Source organism: Lasiosphaeria miniovina (genome assembly GCF_030549165.1).
Source record: "Lasiosphaeria miniovina strain SMH2392-1A chromosome Unknown B0T26scaffold_1, whole genome shotgun sequence".
Taxonomy (NCBI): Eukaryota; Fungi; Ascomycota; class Sordariomycetes; order Sordariales; family Lasiosphaeriaceae; genus Lasiosphaeria; species Lasiosphaeria miniovina.
This window is the reverse complement of record NW_026848220.1, coordinates 4379471-4403733: the sequence shown is the minus strand read 5'-3', so window position 1 is coordinate 4403733 and position 24263 is coordinate 4379471. Positions and strand designations below refer to the sequence as shown.

At 55.6% G+C, this 24263-nt stretch overlaps 7 protein-coding genes across 7 annotated transcripts; 5 read left to right on the top strand and 2 right to left on the bottom strand.

The window, feature by feature from the left end:
* Positions 1-77: 77 nt before the first annotated feature.
* On the bottom strand, positions 78-1043 carry B0T26DRAFT_687644 (uncharacterized protein). Its single transcript, XM_060440944.1, has one exon. The coding sequence runs from the start codon at positions 604-606 to the stop codon at positions 322-324; it is 285 nt and encodes a 94-aa protein (XP_060303079.1). The 5' UTR covers positions 607-1043; the 3' UTR covers positions 78-321.
* A 287-nt stretch (positions 1044-1330) lies between these two features.
* Positions 1331-1731, top strand: B0T26DRAFT_687643 (uncharacterized protein). The gene has a single exon (XM_060440943.1). The coding sequence runs from the start codon at positions 1424-1426 to the stop codon at positions 1694-1696; it is 273 nt and encodes a 90-aa protein (XP_060303078.1). The 5' UTR covers positions 1331-1423; the 3' UTR covers positions 1697-1731.
* Positions 1732-2180: 449 nt separating this feature from the next.
* Positions 2181-2943, top strand: B0T26DRAFT_687642 (uncharacterized protein; the record flags this gene model as incomplete). The annotated part of the gene is made up of 1 exon (XM_060440942.1): positions 2181-2943. The coding sequence occupies exon 1, from the start codon at positions 2369-2371 to the stop codon at positions 2939-2941; it is 573 nt and encodes a 190-aa protein (XP_060303077.1). The 5' UTR covers positions 2181-2368.
* A 994-nt stretch (positions 2944-3937) lies between these two features.
* On the top strand, positions 3938-4592 carry B0T26DRAFT_687641 (uncharacterized protein). The gene has a single exon (XM_060440941.1). The coding sequence runs from the start codon at positions 4109-4111 to the stop codon at positions 4568-4570; it is 462 nt and encodes a 153-aa protein (XP_060303076.1). The 5' UTR covers positions 3938-4108; the 3' UTR covers positions 4571-4592.
* A 4917-nt stretch (positions 4593-9509) lies between these two features.
* Positions 9510-10453, top strand: B0T26DRAFT_687637 (uncharacterized protein; the record flags this gene model as incomplete). The annotated part of the gene is made up of 1 exon (XM_060440940.1): positions 9510-10453. A coding segment is annotated over one exon (835 nt), but the record flags the coding sequence as incomplete, so codon positions are not given.
* Positions 10454-17118: 6665 nt separating this feature from the next.
* On the bottom strand, positions 17119-18903 carry B0T26DRAFT_746143 (uncharacterized protein; the record flags this gene model as incomplete). Its single annotated transcript, XM_060444660.1, has 4 exons — positions 17119-17295; positions 17359-17622; positions 17836-17979; positions 18088-18903. 4 exons carry the CDS (start codon positions 18901-18903, stop codon positions 17119-17121), a joined length of 1401 nt encoding a protein of 466 aa, XP_060303074.1.
* Positions 18904-20953: 2050 nt separating this feature from the next.
* Positions 20954-22430, top strand: B0T26DRAFT_670524 (uncharacterized protein; the record flags this gene model as incomplete). Its single annotated transcript, XM_060439186.1, has 4 exons — positions 20954-21064; positions 21163-21446; positions 21513-22037; positions 22142-22430. 4 exons carry the CDS (start codon positions 20954-20956, stop codon positions 22428-22430), a joined length of 1209 nt encoding a protein of 402 aa, XP_060303073.1.
* Between the last annotated feature and the right edge of the window lie 1833 nt (positions 22431-24263).

The following is a 24263-nucleotide window of genomic DNA, read 5'->3' as shown; positions in this document are numbered from 1 at the left end:
TACGACATGATGCGGCAAGTGGCACCGATCTCGCCCAACGGCCTGTGCCCAGCAGTTCGACGTGGCCGTGTTTTCTTCCCGCCTTCCTTACGTGTCCAGTGACAATGACATCCTAACCCGCCTCAGCCATCCATCCATCCATCCATCCATCCTTTTGTCCACCGCCCTCACGTATCCATGACCTAACGAACCGCCGCTGGGGGCGACCTAGGAAATTGCAGTATATCTATCTCGATATCTGTCTATCTCCTCATTCATGCTTTTTCTCTCCCTCGGTTTCTCCTCCTCCTCCTCCTCATTACCTCTCCGCCTCTTCTCGCCCTAAATAGATAGAGCTCGTGTGTCCTGGGAACGGCAAGCTACGCACACGCATGCACACGTTTGCACACGCTTGCACACGCTTGCACACGCATACATACACATGGATTCCTGGAGGGATGATTCTCGTGCCAGCCGGCTATTCCAGCAGCAGCAGCAGCAGGCTGGCCGTGGGGGGATGGCTCCTGGTCGTGATCCTGCTCCTAGTCCCGATGCTGGCTCTAGAAGCAACGGCGGGCTACATTCCGGAGGCACAGTTCCCAGCGCTAGGGTCGACGGCGAGACCATGGCGGACCGCCACAGGTACAGATACAAGTACAGACCCAGGTACCGGTACCCGCCCTACAGCGCCCTCGACGGACAACGCATGTCCCTCTCGGGGCCCTATGATACGGCTACGCCCATACCTACACTTATACCTACGCAGACGCAGACACAGACGCCTACACCCACGTCAACGGTTGAATCTCTGGCGGCGGACCAGTCCCGGGACGAAAAACACGTGGAGGCTTTTGACGGGTTCGAAGACGTGGACCTGGGCGGCGCAGATGCGGAGAAGCGACGGCGCAACAACAACAACCGGCATCCACCACCACCACCACCACCACCACCACCAGAAAAACGAGGGAGACATGGCGAGTGGAGCCGGCAGGAGGGCGTGGAGCGGTTCCTGTGGTCGGCGGCGCGGTGGTGGCAGGACGAGTTCTGGATGCTGGCCGTGTGCGTGGGCACGGCGACGGGGCTGGCGGCGCTGCTGCGGCACTACGACAGCCGCGTCGTGCCCGAGAGCCTAGCCGGGCTGGGCGGGCTGCAGCTCGACACGGCCGTCATTGCCCTCGTGACGGTCGTGCGCGTCTCGCTCAAGGCTGTCGTCGAGACGGCGCTCAGCCAGGGCGCTTGGCTGTGGGTGTCGGAGCGCGCGCAGCAGAGGAGGCGGCGGCGGCGTCAGAAGAGTCGGAAGAGGCGGGGCTGTTGTGGTGGTGGCGGTGCTGGGAGTAGTGCTGAGAGTGACGGCGACGATGCCGCTGCCGCCCGCTTGTCCGACTTCAAGGTCTTTGACGAGGCGTCGCGCGGCCTCTGGGGCAGCCTATGCCTCATCTAGCGCATGAAAGGGTGCCACCTCGGCTGCGTCGGCGCCGCCATCATCGTGCTCGTCCACGGCTTCGAGACGTTCAGCCAGCAGATGGTCACCTTTGAGCAGCGCCCGGCACCCGTGGCGGGCAATGGCTCTTTTACCAGCGTCGGCGGCGCGGGACAGGTGTCGGTGGCAGTGGCGCCGCCGCCGCCGCGAGCAGAGGTCTGGGACACGGTCCTCCAGAGGGGCTATGCTGGAGGTATACATGCCCATCCAAGAAACCAAATCAGTGGAGGACGATGAACCGTAGCTAACATGACAACAGATCTCGTCCCGGCGCTATCCACCAAGGCCGCAGTCTACAGCGGCATCATCTCGGCGGAGCCGCCCGTGCTTGCGGCGGCGTGCGAGACGGGCAACTGCACGTGGCCGCTGGTCCCGACGCTAGCCGTCTGCGGCGAGTGCACCGACGCCCCTACCATCTACAAGCGCTGTAACCAGACGGCCAGGACCTGCACCTACTCCCTCTCTGCAAACGCGACGGCTGCTTCGGTCGAGGAAAATATCGATGCGGCAGTTGTCGAGCACAGCGTCTTCAGGGTGGCCGCCGCGGCTGATTTGGACGGGACTGTCTACCGCCCCGGCGACCCGAGCAGACGCACCTACTTTTCCGTGTTCGACATGCTGTCCCTGAGCCAGCCGGGCGGCGATGGCAGCAGCGGCGGCAGCGGCAGCGGCGGCGGCGGCGGCGGCGGCGAGCCGCAAGTCGCCGGCAGCGAGTGCGCCATGTGGTTCTGCATCCAGACGTTTGCCGTGTCCGTACAGGACGGCACGCAGAACGAGACGCTGGTGGCCAACTGGTCGGCCACAGCTGCAGCCTCGCCACGGCAGAGCAGCAACGCGTACGTGTTTGTGGACATTCCCGAGGGGCTCAACGTAGACAGCAGCAAGCAGTACGCCGTGTCGCACGACGCCATGGCGGCGCTGCGCGGGTTCATGGCGGCGGTGACGTCGGGCACCGTCAGCACGGATGCCAACACCGTCGAGTCGTCGTCGGACTGGGTCGAGGCCATGTGGAGCGCGTCGACGTCGGGCGTCGGGCTGGCGGACTGGATCGCCTCGTTTGCGCGCAGCATGACGGCCGAGGTGCGCCGCAACGGACGGAACGCTGTCTCTTCGACATCAGCCAACAGCAGTACAGAGTCGAAAATAAAAACATACGAGGGCTCGGCGGTCCAGCTCACGCCCTTCGTCGCCGTCCACTGGCTGTGGATGCTGTACCCGGGGGCGCTGATCATGCTGGCCGTGTACTTTCTGCTGCACACCATGGCGGCCAGCGCGCGCGACCGCGTGTCGGTCTGGAAGGGCGGCGCCCTGCCCATGCTCTTCTGCCGCGTCGACGACAACATTCACCGCCACGTCGGCGACGGCATGGACGTGCCCGACGGCCTCGACGAGCGTGTCGGCCATATTCGCGTCGCCATGTATCGCTGTGAGAATGGCCAGTGGGGGTTCAGGACGGCGAAGGCTGTCGGGGGTGGCCATTAGTGAAGGGGGGTGTATTATATCAAGGGGGGGGGATGGAAAAAGGGGGTTTGACTTGTTGTTTCACCCTTTCTTGATAGCCGTCCCCTGAGCAATAAATCACTTTGACTCTGTGTATTCTGGCTGGTGTGAGTGGTCTCCAATACTCCGGTCGATGAAAGTCCTGCATGATGTCTGTGTCGGAGTTGGGCAAGGACAAGAGTTGTTGACATGGCGCTGTTGTCGTGCCAACCGGGAGGAGATGAGAGTGAGCCTCCGTCTCCTCGTAAAAAAACTCGTTTAGCTTGGTGTTACTGGCAATCAAGACGAGATGGGGGCCAAGGGGAGAACTCGGAAGGGAGGAAGGCAAGTGCGAGTCCTACCTAATTACAATGGATTCGAGAATGAACCAATGCCTCACGTGCCCACCCGACGAACGTATCTTGGCTGGTGCTTGGCGGGTGCTGCGGATAGCTCGATCCACATAGTCAAAAAATGTCAAAAACAAGGGGCAAGGCAAAAAGCAGACTCGGAGAACTGTCACTGGGCAGTCCATGGACGTTATAACGTTGCAAGCATGTAGGGGCCTAGGTAGCTAATGGCAGCGACGAGCGGTCCTGGGACAACGAAGTCACAACAGCAAAAGTGAATGTAATTTCTTGACTGAGGCTCTGTGAATAGCCCAGATGCCTGCTAGGCGTTTTAGGTGTAGCAGGTTATGGAAGTCAAAGTGGCCAACCACGAAGTACGTCAAGAAGTAATGCTTGGGCGGTACTAAAATTGATTGTTTCGGTCGGGACGAGCCACCTCACACACGCATAATGTCCTCGAAACAGCCAAACCCAGCCCAGGCAGACTCACCGTAGCCCCCCATTTGTGTTTTGTTGCATGCGATCGAAGTTGACAGCGCAATGAATTGTCTGCTAAATCAGGTCTCAACGTACAGAAAAGAGCGCTTTATTATACCCTTTGAGAGTGGGCAAGGAAAGCGTTGTAATCAGCCGTTTGGAATGAAATGAGGGCATTCCGAGGGTCAAGAATGAAGGAAAAATGAAGAATGAAGGGAGTTGGCGTGGCATGCTAACCAGGCCTGAAAAAGTGGTTCAATTTCTTGAAAAGTGGGTCAATTCCAGGCGATATGTTTTGGGCTTTCGCTGGCTCTGGTGACCGGTGATCCGTCTCGGGCGCGCCATGGTGCGTCGTCCCTTCCTCGGCAGCATATCCAGTTTGATTGTCAAGCTCGCTCCCGCCTGGATGGCACGGCAGCGCCTGCCTGCCTGCCTGCCTGAGAAGGTTCAACATAGCCCGAGCATCAGTGCTGCGGGTGGTCCAGATATTCATTTACTCGCCGGGCACGGAAGGGGCAGTCGAATGCGGAGAGCCCAAGACCCGCATGTCCCCTTCCCGGTCCCGGACCAACATTCATTGATTCTTTCACTTCACCAGAGCAGGAGCAGAGGCGAGGCACTCTCCACGCTCTGTAATTTCTGTTGGCTCAGGGCGAATGAAGCGCCGACCAGTCACTTCGTGGTCTCTAGCACCCGCGCGGAGGGGGGAAGAGCCAACAAAATTTCCGCTGCTGCTAGACTCGAGCCGAAAGATGTTTGCCCGGTTGAGGCGCCAAGGTCAGATGCAATGCCACGTCTGCCCTAGCGGCCTCCACGCATAACGAGACGACGTACCTACCTATTTAGGTACTCGCTTTGGACATGTACCAGTACATGAAGTAGATAGATGTGGGCGGAGGCCCGATCATGGGAGCGAGGCCGTGTCGGTGGTCCTTATCATGGCTGCTTCGCCCGGCACCGACATGGGTGGTTGCGTGCCATGGGACGGAATGTTGAAAATCAAATAACTGCGTACCCATACCAAGGGCAGGGCATGGCAAGGCATGGTAGTTGTTTAACCGAGGGTCGGTATTCAGTCAAACGGGGGTATGAATTAGACGGAGCGCGAGCTGAGCTGGTTTTTGGCCAGCCAGGCGCACCTCCCCCCTCGCTCACTCGCCTTTGGACGAATCAGATTGCTCGACACTTGCGCGCCTGAGGGAAATTGAGGGTGTGAATCACGGCCCGAGGGTTTGGGACGCTTGAGCCGAGAAGAGCAGCAACTAGAATCTTTCGAGCGCTTCATTACATATGCTCGGCTGAGCGAGCCTGTGAGTGGCCTGTTGGGTCCCGGTTTTTGAACTCCTACTGAGGGCCGGGACTTTTGCACTCTCGCCCAATAAACACCCATGGGATGCAGTCGCTAGGGTGTTTGCTTCAAAGCAGGACTAGCGAAGAAACATGCCACATCGACCGACGAGACGACGGGGTTCCATTGTCAACCTGGAAAAAAGGCCTTGGAAAGTTTCATCCAACCCCGAGGTGCTGTGCTATGGCCGCATAGAAAGCGGCCCGTAGTGAGTGAGTGCTTGGTCATGTATTATTGGACTCCAGCCAAAGCGAAACGAAAGCGCACGCTCTGCTGCACCCCGCTCACGAAACAAGAATCCAATTTGAGTCACGGCCGACGCCTCACCTATGCCTCGAGCACCCGAAACGTGGTGAAGTGGAAAACATGGAAGAAAGTCAGTGAGCACTGCGGGGGAGCTAGAATTTGTTTTTAGCGCCGAAGCCCGTTCGTGCCGTTGTTAATACCGGGTACGTTAACAAGCGGTCCTTAGCGTCGAGTTTAGTGTGGTCTGGGCGTCCGAACGTTGCGGGTGGACCAGGACCGGGTTTCGCACGAAACCTTTGCCTTAGCTGGACAGAGCCAATTGGGACGACAATTGGTCTTTGCAAACGTAGCACAGCAAGCAGGGCCAGCAGACGGCATGGGCGCCAACGGCAGGCACATCCCTATGGATGAGGCTGCCACCCTGGCACCTGGCTCTTCGTTTCGATTGCCCCAACAAGACGCACTGTGTTGTCAGGCAACAATTCCCACCCCATTCACCGAGCCACGGCCGAGCTGATTGCAAGCCTCGGAATCGCAGATGAACATCGTATGCATGTACAGGGCCATGGAGAAACCTGGAGACTCGGAGACTTGGAGACTGACCTAGATAGGCAAAAGCGGGGTTTCCGGCTCATAGGGCGCAACCTACAAATACTTCTGCAGCCAGGACTTTTGAACAGTACCAGTTGAAGCGGGCGAAGCAATGCCGATAGGTAAGGTATGCACTCCGTTCAATAGTTCAGTAATACCTGAACAGGGATCCGACCATCAACCCCACGCCAGAACCTACCTGACTTTGATCAAGCCAAATCTGGGCTAGGGTTCTGGCGGGGAGGGGACACTTTGGTTTCCGGGGAAAGCGCTTCCCGCCACTCGCATCTCGTTCGTTTCTTTCTGCTGCAGGTCTCCAACACGTCCGACTTGGACCGCTTCACGCATTCGCACACCCACTCAGTCGCACGCAGAACCAAGAGGCAAGCGGGCGCCTAGGTCTCCGACGACACGAACACATGGCGGCCGTGGACACATGGCGTCGAAAACATAGGAAGCAGAGATGGCCCGCTTTGTGACTCGAAGCCTGACGCGGAGGGGCACGGAAAAAAGAACGAAGACGCAGCAGCTCCCGTCTGCTCTCATCCTAAAAGGGGCAGGTGCAGCATATGTTGTGCTGTTCTGCGTAAAATCACTCACCAACCCATGAATTCAGCCCGACCCGACAGTCTGGCACCGCAAACTTAAATCAATGATGATTGGCCAGACTGTCATCTCGCTACCGATCGCCCGGGTGCACTGTGCAGGGGAGCGCCAGCTTTCCGCACTCTGGTTGGCTGGACGAGGGCTGGGTAGGGGGGGTCTTGCATATCATTGGCCCTGGCGCACCAGCTACCCAATCTGCGGCCCACCCTGCTGCTATCTGCGGTCGAGGAGCCGAGTCTGGGCATCCGGAGCATGCACCACGGACAAGTGCGGTCACTATCGCATGTCCCGATGCCGTATCGTCCCGGCGCCACTTGCAGCGCGCCCCGCCGCGAGCCCGACGCTTTTTGAAACAGGCAGCCACTAGTCGTCGCGATAATGCGCGGAGAACAATGGCGAGCTCAGCGTGCCTCGTCACTCATGTGTGCTTCGCTGGAGGTGCCATCGTGCCGATACGGCAAGGATCCCTACAGTGCGACTGCCCCAGGCACTCCGACCCCAAGCCCAAACAAGCTGCCCGCCTGCGCCGCCCTCTTCCATTCTGGACGGGCAAGAACCCCTCCCCCATCGCGCGCAGCGCTTAACCTCGTCCCCTCCGGTTCTATCCAGCACCTTCCTACGCTCCATCAAAGCGGTGAGGCCGTCGCGAGCAGCATGCGCGAGTTGAGGGTGTCGCAGACTTCTGCTTGATAGGCAATGGGTTTGGGGGGATATTCTCCTCCTTTCTTCAACTAAGTACCTTACTCTGTAGCCTTGTGTCTCCTTTGGTGGATAGGTTCGGAGTAGTACTTACGGCATGTCGGCGCAACTGGGAGGGTGTGAGGGATCTGACACCCGTCAAGCCTGCTGCAGGGCCCCCCCTTCCACCTCATGGATGTTTCCCCAGGCTAGCCAAGCTCCCGCGTGCCCCCATTGACAATATCTTAGGTTGTGGATTTCGAGCAAAAGGGGACAGGGAATCTGTGGCGGCCCTGTCCCGTGCGGAGCACACTGCATCGTCCTTTCCACCTATATCCGAAAAAGTGCGGAATACGGGGTACCTGCCTACTTCGGGGACGCACTTTCTCTCTTCCCCTCCCCGTCTCTACCCTTGACGCTGCAATGTAGTAGTAAGCTTCTGCAATGATCAGTTCAATGCCCGCTTCGGAGTTGGATTGAGAGAGACCCCACGAGCTGCCCCCGCCCACTTGCCTTCGCAAATCGACAGATGATGTGATGAGCCCACCTCGGGTTAGATTCCATTATTAATACAGACATCCGCCTCCTCGAGAAGGCCCTCCACTGTGGTGTCTCGTCTCTGTGCTCCCGTCCACAGCGCCCCCTGCACTTTGCTCTCGTCGCGCCTCTCTTGTGCGTGTTTCTGCCTTTATGTGGTATTCTTGAGCACATCAAGAGCCGGGCACTACGTATCTAAGGTACCTATCTGCCTTACCTTGGCCTTGACCGGCTTGGCTGAGCGCAGCCTTGTCGCGACTGGAGACGAAGGTTCTGCCGCTTGGTTCCGAGACCAGATTTCCTCCTGCACGTTCCCAAAGACACTACCAATCACGGCTGGGCTTACGGGGCCAGCCCTGTCGAAGCTCTCCCGCGCCCCTTGTGCAGGGCACCAAGGCAGTCTGGCTCCCGCCCGCCGTTCTCCGCCCTCCGTCGCCTCGCCATTACCTCTTCCAGTTCCAGGTATACAGTGCACCGCCCCAGTCCGAGGACGGACTCGTCAACAGAGGTGAACTGTACATGTACACTCCGCCCAGCCTACTCTGAGAGGCATCCTCAGGCCCCATCCCACTGTTGGCAGACAGTCCATTTCGTCTTCTCTCGCGTCTCGTCTTGTCTCGTCTCGGTTCCTCCATTCTTTCCCGCCGCAACGCCGTCACAACCCTCGGACGGTCGCAACCCAATCGCCGCGTACCGCTATAAGGCAGTGAAAGCCGGCCGCCCTACCGTCTTGCCGCCCTGCCGCCCTAAGGCCCTGCCCACACAAGGTACCTGCTCCCCAGCTTAATCCAGCTGCAGAGAGATACTGTCCAGCTCTGTATGGAGACACTGTCCAGCACAGCGCAGTCCTGCCTACCTTACCTTGGGTACCTACGCGGGAATACCTAAGGTACCTAAGTTTGGGTACTCACAGATACGGTCCTGCCCTGTCTCAACAAGGACCTACACCCTGACCCCCAGTCCCCAGAGTCACAGAGCCTCCAAGGCTCAACCACCAAATACCAGCCAGCGGCAACAGTCGCTGAACCTGAAGTATTTGCCGACCCCGCCCGCCTTGACTCGACCAGGTGGTGCCACCTCCGTTGTCTCCCCTTCCCATCCCACCCCGGCCAGAACACAGAACACCGAAGCGGAACCGCCATATGAGGGCGGCCGCCACCTTCCCTAGCCTCGAACCTCGACTGAGGTCTTATCATTTTGTTGCGCCGCACCCCAGCCCAAAAATGGCTGAGGTCACCACTTATCCCCATTACAATCTCCTTGAACGCTCCTCTCTTCGTTTGTTGGCCCCAGCTACAACCCCTCGACCTCTAACTTACTGCCCTGACCACTTCCCCAACATGACCTTTCTGACACCGGGATATTATTCTTCTGCTCCTCCACCGAAACTCCCTTCAGAACTAGGAGGTCGTTCTGCTTCCGTCTCGTCTACGTCCTCTTCGACCTCGTACCACACCCAAAACGACTCGGAGTCCAGGACCATGTCGCCAGCATCCTCCACCTCTGGCCATGTCTCGAGGAGCGCTAGCATGGCGGGAAGCCATTGCCAGCAGCCGGCGCTCCAGTCAACCTTTTTGCCTCACACACAAGCTCCGGCTCTTCTTCCTAGTCACTATCTCCAGCCTCAAGTTAGCGGCCACATCACCCTCTTCCCGCAGGTGCCGAATCTAAGAGCGATGGTGACCATGGCCCCATCTCCTTTTACCTTCTCGATGGATCTGCCACAACAACCGCCACCCATGTCCTTCCAAGGCTACCCCCCAGTGTTTGCCTCCTTTCCCGAGCATAGCTATCCTTCTTCGTCGCTGGGCATACCGACCTACCACACAGATTCGATGATGCAAATGCAAAGCCACCACAAGCGTCCCTCCCTACTCATGACACTCCCCCCTGATATCTTGAGGCACATTGCCGGTTACCTCGGGTATCTGGACCTCCACAACTTTTGTGCCGTCAATCGCTGGACTAAGCAGAATGTCGATCCTTTCTGGGCCACGGAAGAAGAGAGAATTGCTGGGGTTCGGCACGCCGAGCAATACTACAAGCGCTATTTCCCCACGTCTGCCCTCCCCTCCTCGGACAAGAAGCAAGCAAGAGAGTACGACAACAAGTACCCCCTATCTTTCGGGTGCTACCACTGCTTCATGATCAAAAGCCCGGAGAACTTCGAGCTTTTCAAGTGGAACAACACGTACGAGGAAGCAGACAGCTCGAGCGTGCCTGTACAGCCAACACCAAGACCGACACGTGCTACTCTCCCAACAACCAATCCTCATTACGACCCTTCCATCACGAGGACCAGCATCGCGGCAAACAGCCAGGCAAGCAGTACAGGTGGCCAATCTGACCAGTCCCCACGCATAAAGGCAACGTGGGGGGTGCGCCGCTTCTGCATCGACTGCGGCATCAAGAAGCAGTACTATCGCCCAGGCGACCTTATCGACCTGCAGAGAAACAAGGAAGCAGTATGGGTCTGCCGGTGCTGGAAGATTCTCACGAGGCCCAAAGAGTTGAAGTGTTATGTTTGCGATTCTTATGTCCCGCTCTCGACACCACCCCGCCGGCGCAATTGATCTCTTTGAGGGACAAAATGTGCTTAGGACATCCTTCAACCGGCCGCTCATAACCTTCTGCCTAACGCTGCCCATCTCGGAGCTCAACGCCCATAGAGCCTCAACAGCTGTAAGCCTCCGCTTTACTTCCCCGTGCTTTGCTTCTCGTAGTCGCAGTCGCCACAACGGCGTTGGCGGGTTGCTTTACATCGGGTATTAATCAACGAGTCGGTTGTTAGGCTTGTTCTCTCGGTTCCAGAGCCGTTCGTCTACCCATCTGGCAACGATTCAAGACGCTCATTTTGCTGAAGCGAATTAGATATTTATATTTTAATTCTCTTTTATAAATATTAGTCCTACATAGTAATCCGTATCTATTTCCGAGTGCTTGACCCCTCGCCCTGGCACACTTCGTTCGTGCGGCATTTCAAATTTGAATTAACTACCTCGGTATACAGTGCGCATTAAGTCACAGAACGACCGAACATTGATTAACACATCTGGAATTGTAACAAAGGATTCTGTGCCATTATTTGCCCGTTTCGTTTTCTGTGTTTTTATATACGCGGAAGGGAGCGGGAGATCCTCTGTTAGTGACACACAAGGGAACAGCGTGCCTGCCCTGTTGGCAAATTCAAAGTTTCATTGCCGACCAAGAGACCAGACGCTCAGGACTGCCCCACATTATATTTCCAGCCCTATTCTTGTGGCACAGGTGCTTGAGGCATGGATGTACCAATTACCTACGTCCTGTGACGAAGAAAAGAGGACTGTGGGGCACGGCTCTCTTTCCCCATTGCATTGCATTGCAAAGAGAAAGAGACCTGGAAGGTCGGTCTAGGTGTGCCAGTGGCGCAGCTCGTCGCGGGTTTTCTTCTGGGTATGCATATACGGAGTGTTGGGAGCACTTACGTGCGGCAGCATCCACGCACGGTGACGGCCACGGCTTGTTGGGCTGCCTTGACCTTGACCTTGACTATTTCCTTTCTCACCTTGACTAGGCCGCGCCCAACAACCGCGCGCCAACTGCCCCCTCTCCCCTCCCCCGGGTGTTTTGTTGGAAGTTGGATTCACAACACCGCGCTAGCTCAGAAATCAAAAGTTTATTCCTTGACACACGTCACATGACGTCTCGCGACCTGTGTATTGGCCTGCTTGAGAGCCGGGGACTTGCGTCGGGTATTTGTGTTTATGCATGACGAGACAGGGACCGGGGGACAGGTACCACTGCGCGTCTAACTACCTCGCCGAGACTGCGCACAAATGAAAACAAGAGGCGAAAGACGGGAGACAGAAGATGGAATCTGAGAGATAGAAGCGAGGATTGCCATCCGGAAGATCAAGCATTCCCACCCGACAGCTTGAATGCAATATAAGATGAAACGCACTTGAGCGAACATAGCAGAGCAGATTCTGCCTTTTCCAAGCTTTTCATCGGAAAGACGAACGTTTAGGCTGCGGTACTCGCCGTAGGGCAGAAAAAGAGAGGCGAAAGGAAGGAGTAGACGCAGACCTGCCAGCGTCTCGTCGATCGCTCGCCGCACGGGGGCAGAGAAGGGGGAGCAAGGCAAACAGGCTAGACTGCTCAGCTCTCACATGTACGTGACTGTGGGCGCGAGAGTGGCACGGCTGTCGATTGCGTCCCCCCGGCACTCTTCCATCTCTAATGCGGTCTAGACTGTGGAGGCAAGGGATGAGGGTGATTGGGGGAGGGGGGAGAGCAACAAGATGGCTGCATGCAAGATTTTGCAAGGTTCCTGTGTCGTGTCTTCGTGCCATTCATTGCCAGGCTGAGGTTGGTCGTGCAAAGGTGATGCGCCGCTAGGCCGGGGGGGGGGGGGGGGGGGGGCGGTTTGTGACTTCGAGTATTGGCTCCGTAATCTCCGCCAATAGGAAGACACAGAAACCTCGTGTCCACTTTCCAAGGCAAGGTAATGTTTGGTGTGGCTTTTGATTGCCGCTGTGCAGTAGTGGCGTATTCAACAGCCGTTGGAGCCCAGGGGACTCGTGAGGGGACAGCTCCCTCACTCTCCTGTGAGCAATTTTTAGACCCCTAGAATCTCGCCTGCGTCGTGCCTAAACGTGTATACCCTTCTCAGGTTTGGTGGCTCGATCGTTCGTGGGTAGCGTGGTGGTGTTTAGATTGGCTCCAGCGCGGTTGTCGCTTGTCGCCAGTGAGCTTGACGACGGCCGCAACTGAGAGGGCTTTGTGCAACGTGAAAAGCCACCGAACCAAATGAGCGACTAATACCCTCCTGTCTTTCTTAGTGCTATCTGCTATCCCACGGTAAAAGCAGACCTGGATTGCGATAAGGCCACGCCGTTTTGACTCCATGGAAGGGGACTGGGGGGAGGGAGAATTCCTCTGGCCAAAAAATCGGCGAGCTTGGGCGCAGGTGAACACGCGTTGGGTTTGATTCGGCGACTCTACCGTTCCCCCGGGTCTGTAACCATTGGCTGCTCTCATCGGCAACTGCGAGCCTGCCACTTTTTTCTGCGCCAACCCCTCACTCGGCAAACTTTGCCTCGCGAAAGAGAGAACGGCGGATTTGCGAATACGTGTGCGAGTGTCTGGACTCTAGACATAGGACAGGGGCCGCGGGTCTTTATTTGGGTGCTGCGAGGGTTTGTTGTCATTATCCGGTAACGCCGTTGCAGAAATGACCGATGCTTGCTAATAGTTGGGTAATTATAAAGGAATCCCTCTGAAATTGTGAGAGATGCATGCGTGGGTTTGGGGGCTCGGCACCGATCGGGGCCGCCGTGGTCTGTAATTAGTTCAGGAGGAACGAGCCCGGGAGTTTGGGTCTGGCAATTCTGGGTAGGACTCGGTCAAAAAGCTGGCCGACAAAGGCCGACAAAGGCCGACGGGGAGAGTTGAGACTCGCGATAAAGGCGGCCGCATAAATGCCTGCAGATGGACGGTGTTGCTAGCTGGCAAGATCGCTGCCAGCACAGCGTTCCCAGGTTTTTGAAGACGGTACACCGAGCAGGCTAAGATAGTAAGTAGGTCATGCCGTTGTGGTCTCAAAGGGAATTAGGTCCGAGCTGGTGCAGGAAGACCTAGGTATGTGATCAAGACATGTGATTTGATCTGGCTGCACGCCACCAACCTCAACCGAGCATCCGCTTTGCAATGGATTCAACCCTGGTTTGACTGGTGGCGCGGTAATCCGCACCGTTTGCCATACCTAACCCTCCCAAAAGGAGTCGATGGAACCTAAGCAAGGTCTTATTAATATTCGATTTCCCTGTTATATTTTGTGACACGGAATTCATGGACATGGCCAAAGCCAAGCCAACAAGCAGCCGGAACTGTGTGGCCTGGTTAATTCGCTTGTAGGTTTGTGTGGTTGCCGCCCATCTGTTGGTTCCCTTTCTGGTGTTAGCCCATTAACGGGGCGCCAGGGTGAATTAGCTTACAATCCTCAACTGAGTGGCTGACAAATTGCCAAGCTTCGCCTAGTCACGTGTCATAGGCCCCTATCACGTGCCTTTCTGCCATTCGGTCAGCACACTTTCCAAAATTGATGCAACTGGTATCATTATGTGTATAACTCTGCGGAAATTTTGAATCTGAAGCGCGATTCGTATTATAATTGTCACGGTTAATAGGATTATAAAGGACAATACCAATAAGATGCTGTATTTATTTGGTGTAAAACTAAGCTAAAGAAGAAAAGAGCATCGGAGTTATTGGCCTCCAGACAGGATATTGTCGCTTCGCTTGCTCTCCACGTTATCTAAATAAGTCAACTGTCGCGCCCTAAATTGCCAGGAGCGAGAGAGAGAAAGGAAGCGTCCCGTAGCGCAGCGAAGGGCCAGGCGACTGACGAACGAAGCGACGCCAGCAATTTTATGCAGCCTCATTTCGATTAGACTCCACTCCAATAATGTATATTTTTAGACTTACCAGACTGTCGGGACCAAGTTGAGCACGGGCCCAAACATTCGTTGACTGAGGGGAGCGGGGCCACGCACATCAAGCTTCATATGGCCGAAGTGCCATGATGGTCGAGACAACCTATCGAGTCCGTAGATTGGATGTCGGCGAGGAGAGGCAGATGCGCCATAAATCGGCTCGACCCCCACAACCCAGCGGCTTTGATTTCTCGTCCGGCAGGCTAGGCCGACGGCTACGTCGGTTTTGCATCCCCAAGATTCGACTTGGGTTCTTGGGTTAAACTACACCGAGGACAATTGCAACGCTAAACTGAATACTACCAGTGCTTGCTTTTTTCAGCTGGCCCGTGACCAATAAAACAACGGAAAATCTTGCCAGTGGCGCGCGTCAACTGCCTAATCGATTTGCGCCCAACGAAGCGCGGACGGAACGACAATGGTGTCGTGTTGGTTCCCGGTATTCTGGCGGTAACGGGCTTGTCGGGAGTGGGGAGCAAGTCTAACAGAATCTAGTAGTAATTACTAGGCCCCTATCATAATTTGTAGGATACTTTAGTTGCCGCTTGTCGTCGGCATTGGATGGCTCCGCCGAGCGGCAGGCACCTTTGGCAAGCTCCATGGCGGAGTGAGGAAGGTACAAACTAAAGTATGGAAGGTATCCGTAACAGCACTGGGTAAGTGCGGTTTCTACTACCCGCGCTTTCCAAGTTACTGTCCCCCTATTGAGCCTTCCCAGCGAGCGGGCCAGAGAACCTTGAAGGCAACCACCGGAGGCTAGTACTTTTTTCCTTCATTTGATTACAGTTATTTTTTATAAAAAGTTCCTTCTTTTTTTTTGTCATTTTCCGCCCTATGAGGAATAGATATGGGTTACTCAGCAAACTAGACTCTCAGTCGCGCACTTGTCCCCCCGCAAGCTCAGAGAGAAGCCGGCTGCCCCGTCCAAGCAGGAGATCAGCCCACGCGCACTCGTTGAGCTACTAGCTCGCCAAGGTAGGTACGGTAGCTCATCATTCCAGGTTCTTGTGTCCAGGTGGCGGAGTTTGAAACCGTCAAAGAGCAATCTACTACCGGCCCTGCTAGCAAAGCCGCGACATGGCAGTGACTCGTGGCGCACGGAGCAGGATCTCACCAGATTCAATCATGCCATCATATATGCCCTGCATTTCACGGATCTGTTTGCCCAAACATGGTGTTCTGCGAATTTCATTGGCCGCAGAGCTTCGTGATGTGATGTGCTTCTGTCTAACATGTCGCCGTGGGGAAGAGAAAAAGGGGTGAAGGAGACACAGTAGAAACAAAAGAGGAGAAAAACATAGCGGCTAGCGAGCTGGCTAGTGAAAACGGGGGCGATCGGGGGGGGGGAGAGGGCGGGGGAAACGGTGAGCCGAGGGCAAAGAGCGGATGTGAATCATGGCTTGTCACTAAGTTCAGTCTGTTCAACCGTCGAGACTTCCTGAGCAGGCCTCAAGTTCCCCTCAAACTAACAGGAGCCTCACACACTGTGGCTAGGGCAAGATCGCTTGGCCGCTCTATCAAGGCTCTGCACGCAGCCGAGGCATCCGCAAAGGGCGGAACGGTTCACACCACCAGTCTAGACGGCTAGGCTAGCTTGTGAGACAGAAGTCCCGTCACGTCAGGGCGCTCGCTAGAATCTACTGGCCGCAGTTGAATGCCGAGATATTTGTGACAGCGGCAACGCATGCCAATCTCCGATCGAAACTCGGGTTCCACTATTTCGCCTCGACCAGGGCTGCAAGTGCGCGTGCGCGGTTCACCATCTGGCTAGGGAGCTGCGTGCATCGTTGTCGGGCAATGTCTGGTATTTCCACCCATACCTTGGACTGCAACTACCTACGGGGTATCTTTGTACATACATGCTGACCGGCTATTCATTTTCAGGCGGCTGAGGCTTGGTGACACGCTCTCCAGTGCTTGACTGTTGCCGAGTGATGGAGTGAATATTTGTCAAGATCGCGGGAGTTCAAAAAGATTGGTTGGAAACGGTGCATGGCAGTCTTGCTACCCCCATCTTCTCAGCCGCAGTGGAGATCGATGGGTGCGCTCAGGCAATGGTTCGCTCACCGGGTCGCTCACCAGACGGAGGCGGACCCGACGGCCACCCAATGGACGCCCCATGCGCTATCACATGTCGGAGCCGTCCAGAGGCCCAGACTATACCATGTGAGAGGGTGGGGGTAGGCTGACTCGGCCGCCATGGAAGCGGCACATCTCTGCCAAGTGCGGCCTTCAGGCACCAATACAGTTGAAGACTTGTTCAGCGCGGGCATTATTTCGGGCGATGCTGCGCAATCGGGCGTCGATTTTCGAGCAGCCGGGCGTCTATACTCGAGCAGCCGGGCGTCGATACTCGAGCAACCGGGCGTCGATACTCGAGCAGCCGGGCATCCTGAGCAGGGAACAGGGAAGAGCAGTCGCGGCTGGTTGCATGATGTCCGAGACAGATGGCAAGGCTATTCATGTCGGGCGGCCTTCAAGCAAGAATTGCAAGGACAATAGTCGGTGTGCGTGGCGAATGGGCTTATAGTCTTTGGAGAAATGGATGTATCGATATCTGCGCCAAATCCCTCAGACTTTTAGTCCCATTTTTGGGGGTGAAAAAAGCCGATTGCGAACGCTGTTGCAACACTCGCCCAAAGAGCCAAGGCCCGTGCGCTGTATTTACTTCCCCCCTTTTTTCGCGCAGTCAGCCATCGCTCCGAGACTAGCACGCAAGTACCACGGGAAATAGACAGCAACAACTCGAAAATGCCGGGAAGGGTGTTTCTTGCTATCTAGTTCTAGTTTGACGGCGCTTCTGAATAGACGTTGCGAGGCCGCAGCGGCTCATTCTCTTTCCAACTCATCATCCATCTAACCCAACTAGTTGAGTCAGTCAGTCACCAGCGCCAGCAGTTGTTTCGCGGGCGTTTGGAGCGCCGGCGTCGCTGGTGTCGTCGTTGTCGTAAAGCACTTCATGTCCTGCATCTCAATTGACTCGTCCGGCTGGGCGTCGCGTCGGTTGTTGAGAACCTTCTTTTCATCGTCTTTGACGGCAGCGACTGCGTCCTCCGCGCCCAGAGCCAGCTTCGGCCGGTCCTCCACTTCAAGAGCCTCCTAGGCAGCCAGCACCGGCCGGTCGAGATGCTTGTTCTCGTGGCGGTGTCCGCTGGGCTCTTTTTCTGAGAGAGAGAGCATTTCTCGGGTAGCTAGGGCTGGTTTCAACAGGTCATCCTTGTTCTCGACTCTGTCCTGGGAATACCTGGCAGCTAGAACCCGAGTCGCCGTGTCCAGGAGCTTGGCGGTCTCGACGCGAAATGGCACTGGCAGGGCTTCGCGTTTGGCTTTGTCGACGACGATTGTCTCGTGAGCATCCAGCACCGGCTGGAGTCGCGGCTGTTGTTGTTAGCGTTGCCAGTGTCTTTAGATTCTTGGGTACCACAAACGAGAGAAGGCGGGAGTGGAAAAAGTGAGATGAAGGTGAGATGGCAAGATAGGAGAAGGGACGAAACGAGAGAGAAAGGGGCTCTGCAGAGCCGAGAGAATAGGTAGAGGTAAAAAAAACCCCCCATGATAGGTAATCAGGCACATAGGCAGTCAGGCACCCACCTCAAAAGCAACGGTCGTCGCCTCTGTCGTCGCCGACACTTTCGGCACATCGGACACGGGCACTCCAATCCACCAGCGCCTCTGCGCGAGGTCGGCTTGGCGGTCAGCAAGCCCGAACACGGTAGGGACAACGATGACGCTGGTCTTTTTCGATTTCGCCCAGCGCGCCAGACGACACATTCCCCTCGAGTTAGCTGCCACTTATCTACCAGAGAACAGAAAAAAAGGAAGGAAAGAAAACGAGAAACTCACCCAGCTGCTCGTCGACGTCACGGTCACCAAAGACACATCGGCCAGAACACCGCTGCTGAGGGGCCCGCCGAGGACGGCGGTGGTGACGACGTCGGCGCCCGAGATGGTGACGGTCTCGCCTTCCGGTGCGGCCGGGACCGAGGCAGTCACGGTGACGGTGACTTCGGGCGGGATGTCCAACGACGACGACAACGACGACGACAACGACGATGACAACGACGACGACAACGACGACGACAAAGACGAGGGCAAAAGAGGCACCGGCGCGGTGACAAAGACGGTCGTCAGCACCAGCGGCGGTGCGTCGGCGGCCGAGGACGCCGGGACGACGACGGTGACGGTGGACGGGCCTGCTGCGGTGGAGAAGGGCGCGGGCGTGACGGCCGCCGCGGGCGTCGGTGTGACGGTCACGGTGGAGAAGAAGAGGGTCGAGACGCCTTCCGCGACGTCAGAAGAAGAAGAAGTAGCGGGAGCTGCTGCTGATGCTGGCGACGAAGGCGTCGGGGCGACAACGAAGACGGTCGTGGTGACGGTGAAGTTGTCGGCGGCGCCACGGGCCGCGAGCACGTTTTTGTCGCCGTTGAGCAGCAGCGGCTGCAGGACGGCGCCCGGCGGCGACAACAGCGAGGCATGGCGCTGGACGAAGCGGGCCACGTCCTCCAAGACGCCTGCAACCACGCCTCGTCGTTGGCCGTTGTTGGTGCTGCCGCCGGGTCCGTGGGCTTGCCATGGGTTCTTGACGAGAACACCCGGCGCCGGGGCCGCGTTGACTCCCGTGTTAGCGAGGATGCTGAGGATGAGGATGAGGAGGAGCATGGTGACTGCTGTTGAGCTTTTGGCTTTTGCTGACGAGATTGTGCAGGTACCTAGGGGTTGGTGAGGCATGTAAGAGGTGATGGTGGGCAATGTAGAGACCGACCGCTCCTCTATATACTACCAGATGGGCCGTTACCCGGGAACCGGCTACAATATGCGGCAGACACGTTGTCCATGGCGGCTTGTGGGGCCGGTCTTGGGTAAGCAGGTGTGTGACTTGACCTGGGGCAGACTGTTGGGGACGGACAGGACTGGATGTCTGGACAAACTCGGCATTTTTTTGCGGCTTGGGCAGATAGACGAGTGATAGCCACGTGCCTTGTGCGTCTTGTTGCGACGCCGATGTGTTCAGCCAACTCAGCGTACCTGTCCGGCAATACCATGTGAGACGTGTGACAGAGGACTTTGGCAGACAGGGGCGTGTCGTGTGCTTGCTCTTCCGGCTGGCTCGGTCAGTACCAACAACACTCGGTGCTACCGACACGGTGGTAGCACGCTGGCCCAGACTGCCGTGTTTGTCCGAGGGAAGGATCGTGTCTGGTGAGGGGATTCCAGTAATTCCGCCAAGGGCGGCAAACACTACGGGATCCCGCAAATAAAGACCCCTATACTGAACATGATCGAGAAAAGGGTGAGACGGCATTGTTGACAATCTTGGGGGGGGTGCTGAAACGGGCTCAGGCTGTACGTCTTTATTTACTTACGCATATAAAAAATGCTACCAAACATCTGCCAGTATCCAATGTAGATTGCCAACAACAGAAACCCGCTTTCCGACTTGAACAATGGAAACAGACGCACGTGTTAAGACCACCTACAACCTCAAAGGGCTGCTGAAACGGGCTCGAGAGCATTATGTGCGTGCCGTACAAGGCGCCCATTCATTGTCTGAAGGTGTTTCTTGACGACCATATCGACCAAAGAAGATATGCGGGAATGTGTCCCATAGTTGTATCTGGTGCCGTCCTCAACAGTGATGGGGAACTCAAGGCTGTTTACCATGACACAAGAGATGCATGTTCATGTTTTCGTTCACGTTGCAGAGCATTCCCGCCTTTCTATCTGCCTTTGGTCGTATCGTCTTTAACTGCCACATGAGGTGACATCTTTGCATCGAGGGCATCAAATGCTCTGCCTACCTACCTTGGCAGCAGATATTCTCTCCAAGCCGGTCTTGCCGTTCTTTCCTGGATTTCCGCCTTCATGCTAGCAAGACTACATCTGGATTCTTCCTTATCCGGCCCTCAATTTATATGTCTTGGGAGTAGCACTGGTCGAGCTCCTTCACCATGAGATGCTGTGTAGACGAATGCCAGTCAGCTCCCTCTCGTTAACTGGTAAAGGGTGGAGAGTGAGGTTCAGAATCAGGATCGGGAGCAGGATGAGTAGGGCAGGATCTCGTGCTTTCCAGTCAAGTGCTAACAGATGACGTGACTAGTAGAAGATAAATTGAAGGGCCAAGGCTATATTTCTGGCAAATTTTAAAGACGACGCAGTGTGCCCAAAACGGCTGGCACACCTGACATTCATTCTACACTTTTGGGCATTTGACTTGGTACTGCGAGTCCTGGGTCCATTCTCCTCTGCTTAGGTACTTACCTGCCACTGCATTCTCTCACGGCCTCTTGCCCCTCGAGTCGTCGTGCCTCGTAGATGCCTGACACCTTCACTGCCTTCCCATCTCTCTTCGGGGCCGAACTCAACGGACTGCACAATTACCTGCTTCCTTCTTCATCAGGTTTAGCCGATGTATTTTAATTCCTCAATTTTGCTGTCCCTCGAATTCCCAAAATAACCCGACAACCTCTTCTCTCTGCACGCAAGCACTCCTTCCTCAGGACGCCGACACTATCCATACTGCCACTTCTCTCTACACCCATGCACTCCTTCCTCACGACGCCGACACCATTCATGCTGCCGCTTCCCTCTACCTTTCTCCTGCCCTCGACCAATTTTGAACTTGGGGTCTCAAAAAAACTGCAAGTCTCGAACTGACAGACGCGGCAATAATTCCCAGCCGTTTCACAGGCACAACACGTCCACAAACACAATGTCGGCCTGGGACCAGTTTTCTCAGTCTTTCGTCGAGGACGACAGGCAGCACAGCGACCATGGCATGGCAACGCCCGACCCGGAGTTGCCCAAGCTGACTGAAGGCAACGTGATCGACTTTAACACCATGCTTCAGGCGAGTTTTTGATGCAGCATTTATCGCACTTGTGACATGTAATTTGTCTGACCGGCATTTTACAATTTTAGACGACACCCATCAGTGTCCTCAAGAGTAAAGACGACAAAGAAGAGAGCAAAGCTACGAGCCCGACCTCGTCCGACAGCTTCAGTGAAAGCGACGACGCTGGTGGCGACGCGTTGAGTTCGTCGCAGTTTGAGCCATATTTCGCGCTGGCCGACATCAAGCGAGTGTCACGCATGGACAACAGATACGTCGCGCTAACACGCCCAATCCAAGCGTATCCGGACAGCGACGCCATTTTCCTCAAGGGCTATCGGAATGGAATCCAGGTCTTCCAAGTACGGCCAAAGTAATTTATTACCTCTTTTTCTCCATCTGAGAATTCCGTGTTGCTAAAATAAGGCCAAAATGACAGGCAGCCGAACCTTTCAGCGCAAGAGAATGTTACCGACCAGGCCGAGGCTCCGCCGTCATCAAGTGACTCGGTTACTTCGCAAGATGTCCCTGCTTCCACTGACCCTCTTGGCTCAGTCTCTCCGAATACGACTGCCTCACTGGGCCGGGAAGAGCTCTACGTGAAGGATGAAGCCAGCGCCTTGACCGACCCAGCTGCCCACGTTGATGATGCAGGAGACTATCACGTCAGCCCGTGGCCGGCTTTCTCCAAGAATGATGAGGATGATGAAAACGACGCGCCTCCCCATCGATACCAAGACTTCTTCGAGATCCGCCCGTCGCCGCTGGGCGGCCTGGGCGCGTTCGCCGTCCGGGACCTCAAGCACGGCGAGACCATCCTGATCGAGCAGCCGATCCTATGCACGACACACTTTTCCTTTGGCAGCGACTTTTACAAACTCAGCGAGGACGACCGGGCGGCCATCCTAGCGCTGCACAGCCCCGACGGCCCGGACGGTATTGATGGGATTGTTCGTGTAAATTCGTAAGTCATGTCTCTCTCCCTCTTTTCCCTTCCTTCTTTCTTCTTCTTCCCTTCCAAGAAACAAAAGAGGGCTTTAACTAACAGAGCACCAACCAAAAAAAAAGCTTCCAGATCCCCGGCGGCGTGGCGCTGTTCCAAGTGGCGTCGCGCTTCAACCACGCGTGCGCGCCGGTGCGCAACGTGCGCTACGGCTACGACGTCGCGCGCAACGCCATGACGTTTAGTATCAACGTGTACAGGGTGCCGCGCGGCGCCGAGCTGCTCATAATGTACGGCAGCAACCCGTTCGAGCTGTACCGCATCTTCGGCTTCCGCTGCTCGTGCGGCGGCTGCGTGCCCCTGACCCGGCGTGAGGTCGACCGCTTCCACACCCAGGCGTACAATATCTACTAATTGCTTCTTTCTTTCTTTTCTTTTTCTCTCCGTGATACTTCTGCGCTCGTTCGACTCTGGCGTGCTCGTCCGTTTTGGCGCATCGATATTCTTTGACGCGCAGGCTTGGCTGGCTATCTCTTGGTTGGCAATACTAGGCTTCTGGCGTCTATCTTTTGGTACGGAATCTATTGAGAAAGGGTGGTGGAGGAATTAAGGGAAGCTTTTAGAAGGATATGTGCGTAACTGTCTTTGTCTGGAGGCGGGAAAATGGGTGGCCGGATGGGGTCTGCGAGACTGTGTCGGCCGTCATGGCCATATCATAACTGGGACCCGTTCCCACCTCCAGCCGTAGCCTGGTCAATATAAAGCATACTTGGGCAGGCCTAGACTTGGCTCTCATCGCCTAGGCCATGTACACTAAATTAGACTTTAACCACAACAAGCAGATATTCCATTCATGGTCTACGACTCTATAGCGCATCGTATACTTGTCGAGGGCCTTAGCTAGTTGCTCGTGACTGTGCCTGAGTACTTATAGCCAAATCCGGATACCAGAGGAATATCTTATGTCTTTAATTGATAGGGTATTAGACATTCTTCATCCCAACCAATATGACCATCTCAAGGGCAACCTCTTCTGTTTGTCCGTTCACACCAAAGCACGCTGAACACCTTTTGCTAGAGGAAACCGGCTCCCCCTTTTTCGATCGTAGCCTGCCTCCCGAGAGACCACGCTCATCCTTTGCTTCGTCCGATCTATAATTCACTTGTCATATTCCTTGAAATTCGTATGCCATTCTCCACCTCGTTTAGCTCAAGGTCGGTCGAGTGGCTTTTATATTGCCCATACATCAACCAAGAAAATAGGGGGAAGACAAGGCGGCATCTTCTCAGTTCAGCAACCCACCATAAAATTCGAGATAAAAAAGGGGAGACCACACATATAGATAGTGGTCCTAGTCTACCGACTGCAGGTCAATGATTGGGTCTGTTTGCCACCTAGGCTAGGAACTAGAGCAGTAAAATATTTGCCTCCTTTTCATGATATTGTAGGGAGGGAAGAACAACACAGGTTCTGCAAAACACACAGCCATGAAACTAGGAGCTAGAATAGCATCGAAAATACACTAGATGGGACTCAAAGACTACCTTCGGGAATTTTAAAGCCATGTTAAGTGACTGAGGTTGTAGGGGTTTAGCCCTCCATCTACCTAGCAGACACAAGACTCTCACCGACGGCCATATTTAACCGATCACCATACAATATAAACTAAAAATGCAATATAAACTGAAAGACGCACTTGAATAGATATCAGGAGGCCGTATTTCAACAGCTCTGCCCCTGATGACTTCCTCACGGGAAAAATAAAGACGCAGCAACAATTCCGCGGGCTGAGAAGCACTGCTGAAGAACCTTAGTTGCTCTTGGATATTCGCTTTAGCAGGTACAAAGCGGTGGGGAAGAAACGAGCCTATAAACCCCTCAACTTTCTTCTTAGGGGCGTCCAGCCATACTGCTTGACGGCTCCAGAATCTGTGGAATGCCCAAGAGTACACACGCACTATTTGCCTCTCAAACCTCAAATCCTTGCCAACTTTTCTTGTATAGGGGCTATGGCTTATTGTCCCCCTGTCTCCTGAACCTACTGTTAAGCAACAAAAACAATAACAACCAGCCCTCAAAAGTCTCCGCCTGCTCGCGCGCGCCTGTTAGTCCAACACGGCACGATATCCAACAGGGAGTTTCACGGGGGAACTACAACCGGCCACGCAGGGCATTGTACCAGTACTCGAGGGTACATACATACATACGGTACCTCATTGCTGCCAGGGAAGCATCTATCGATAGCC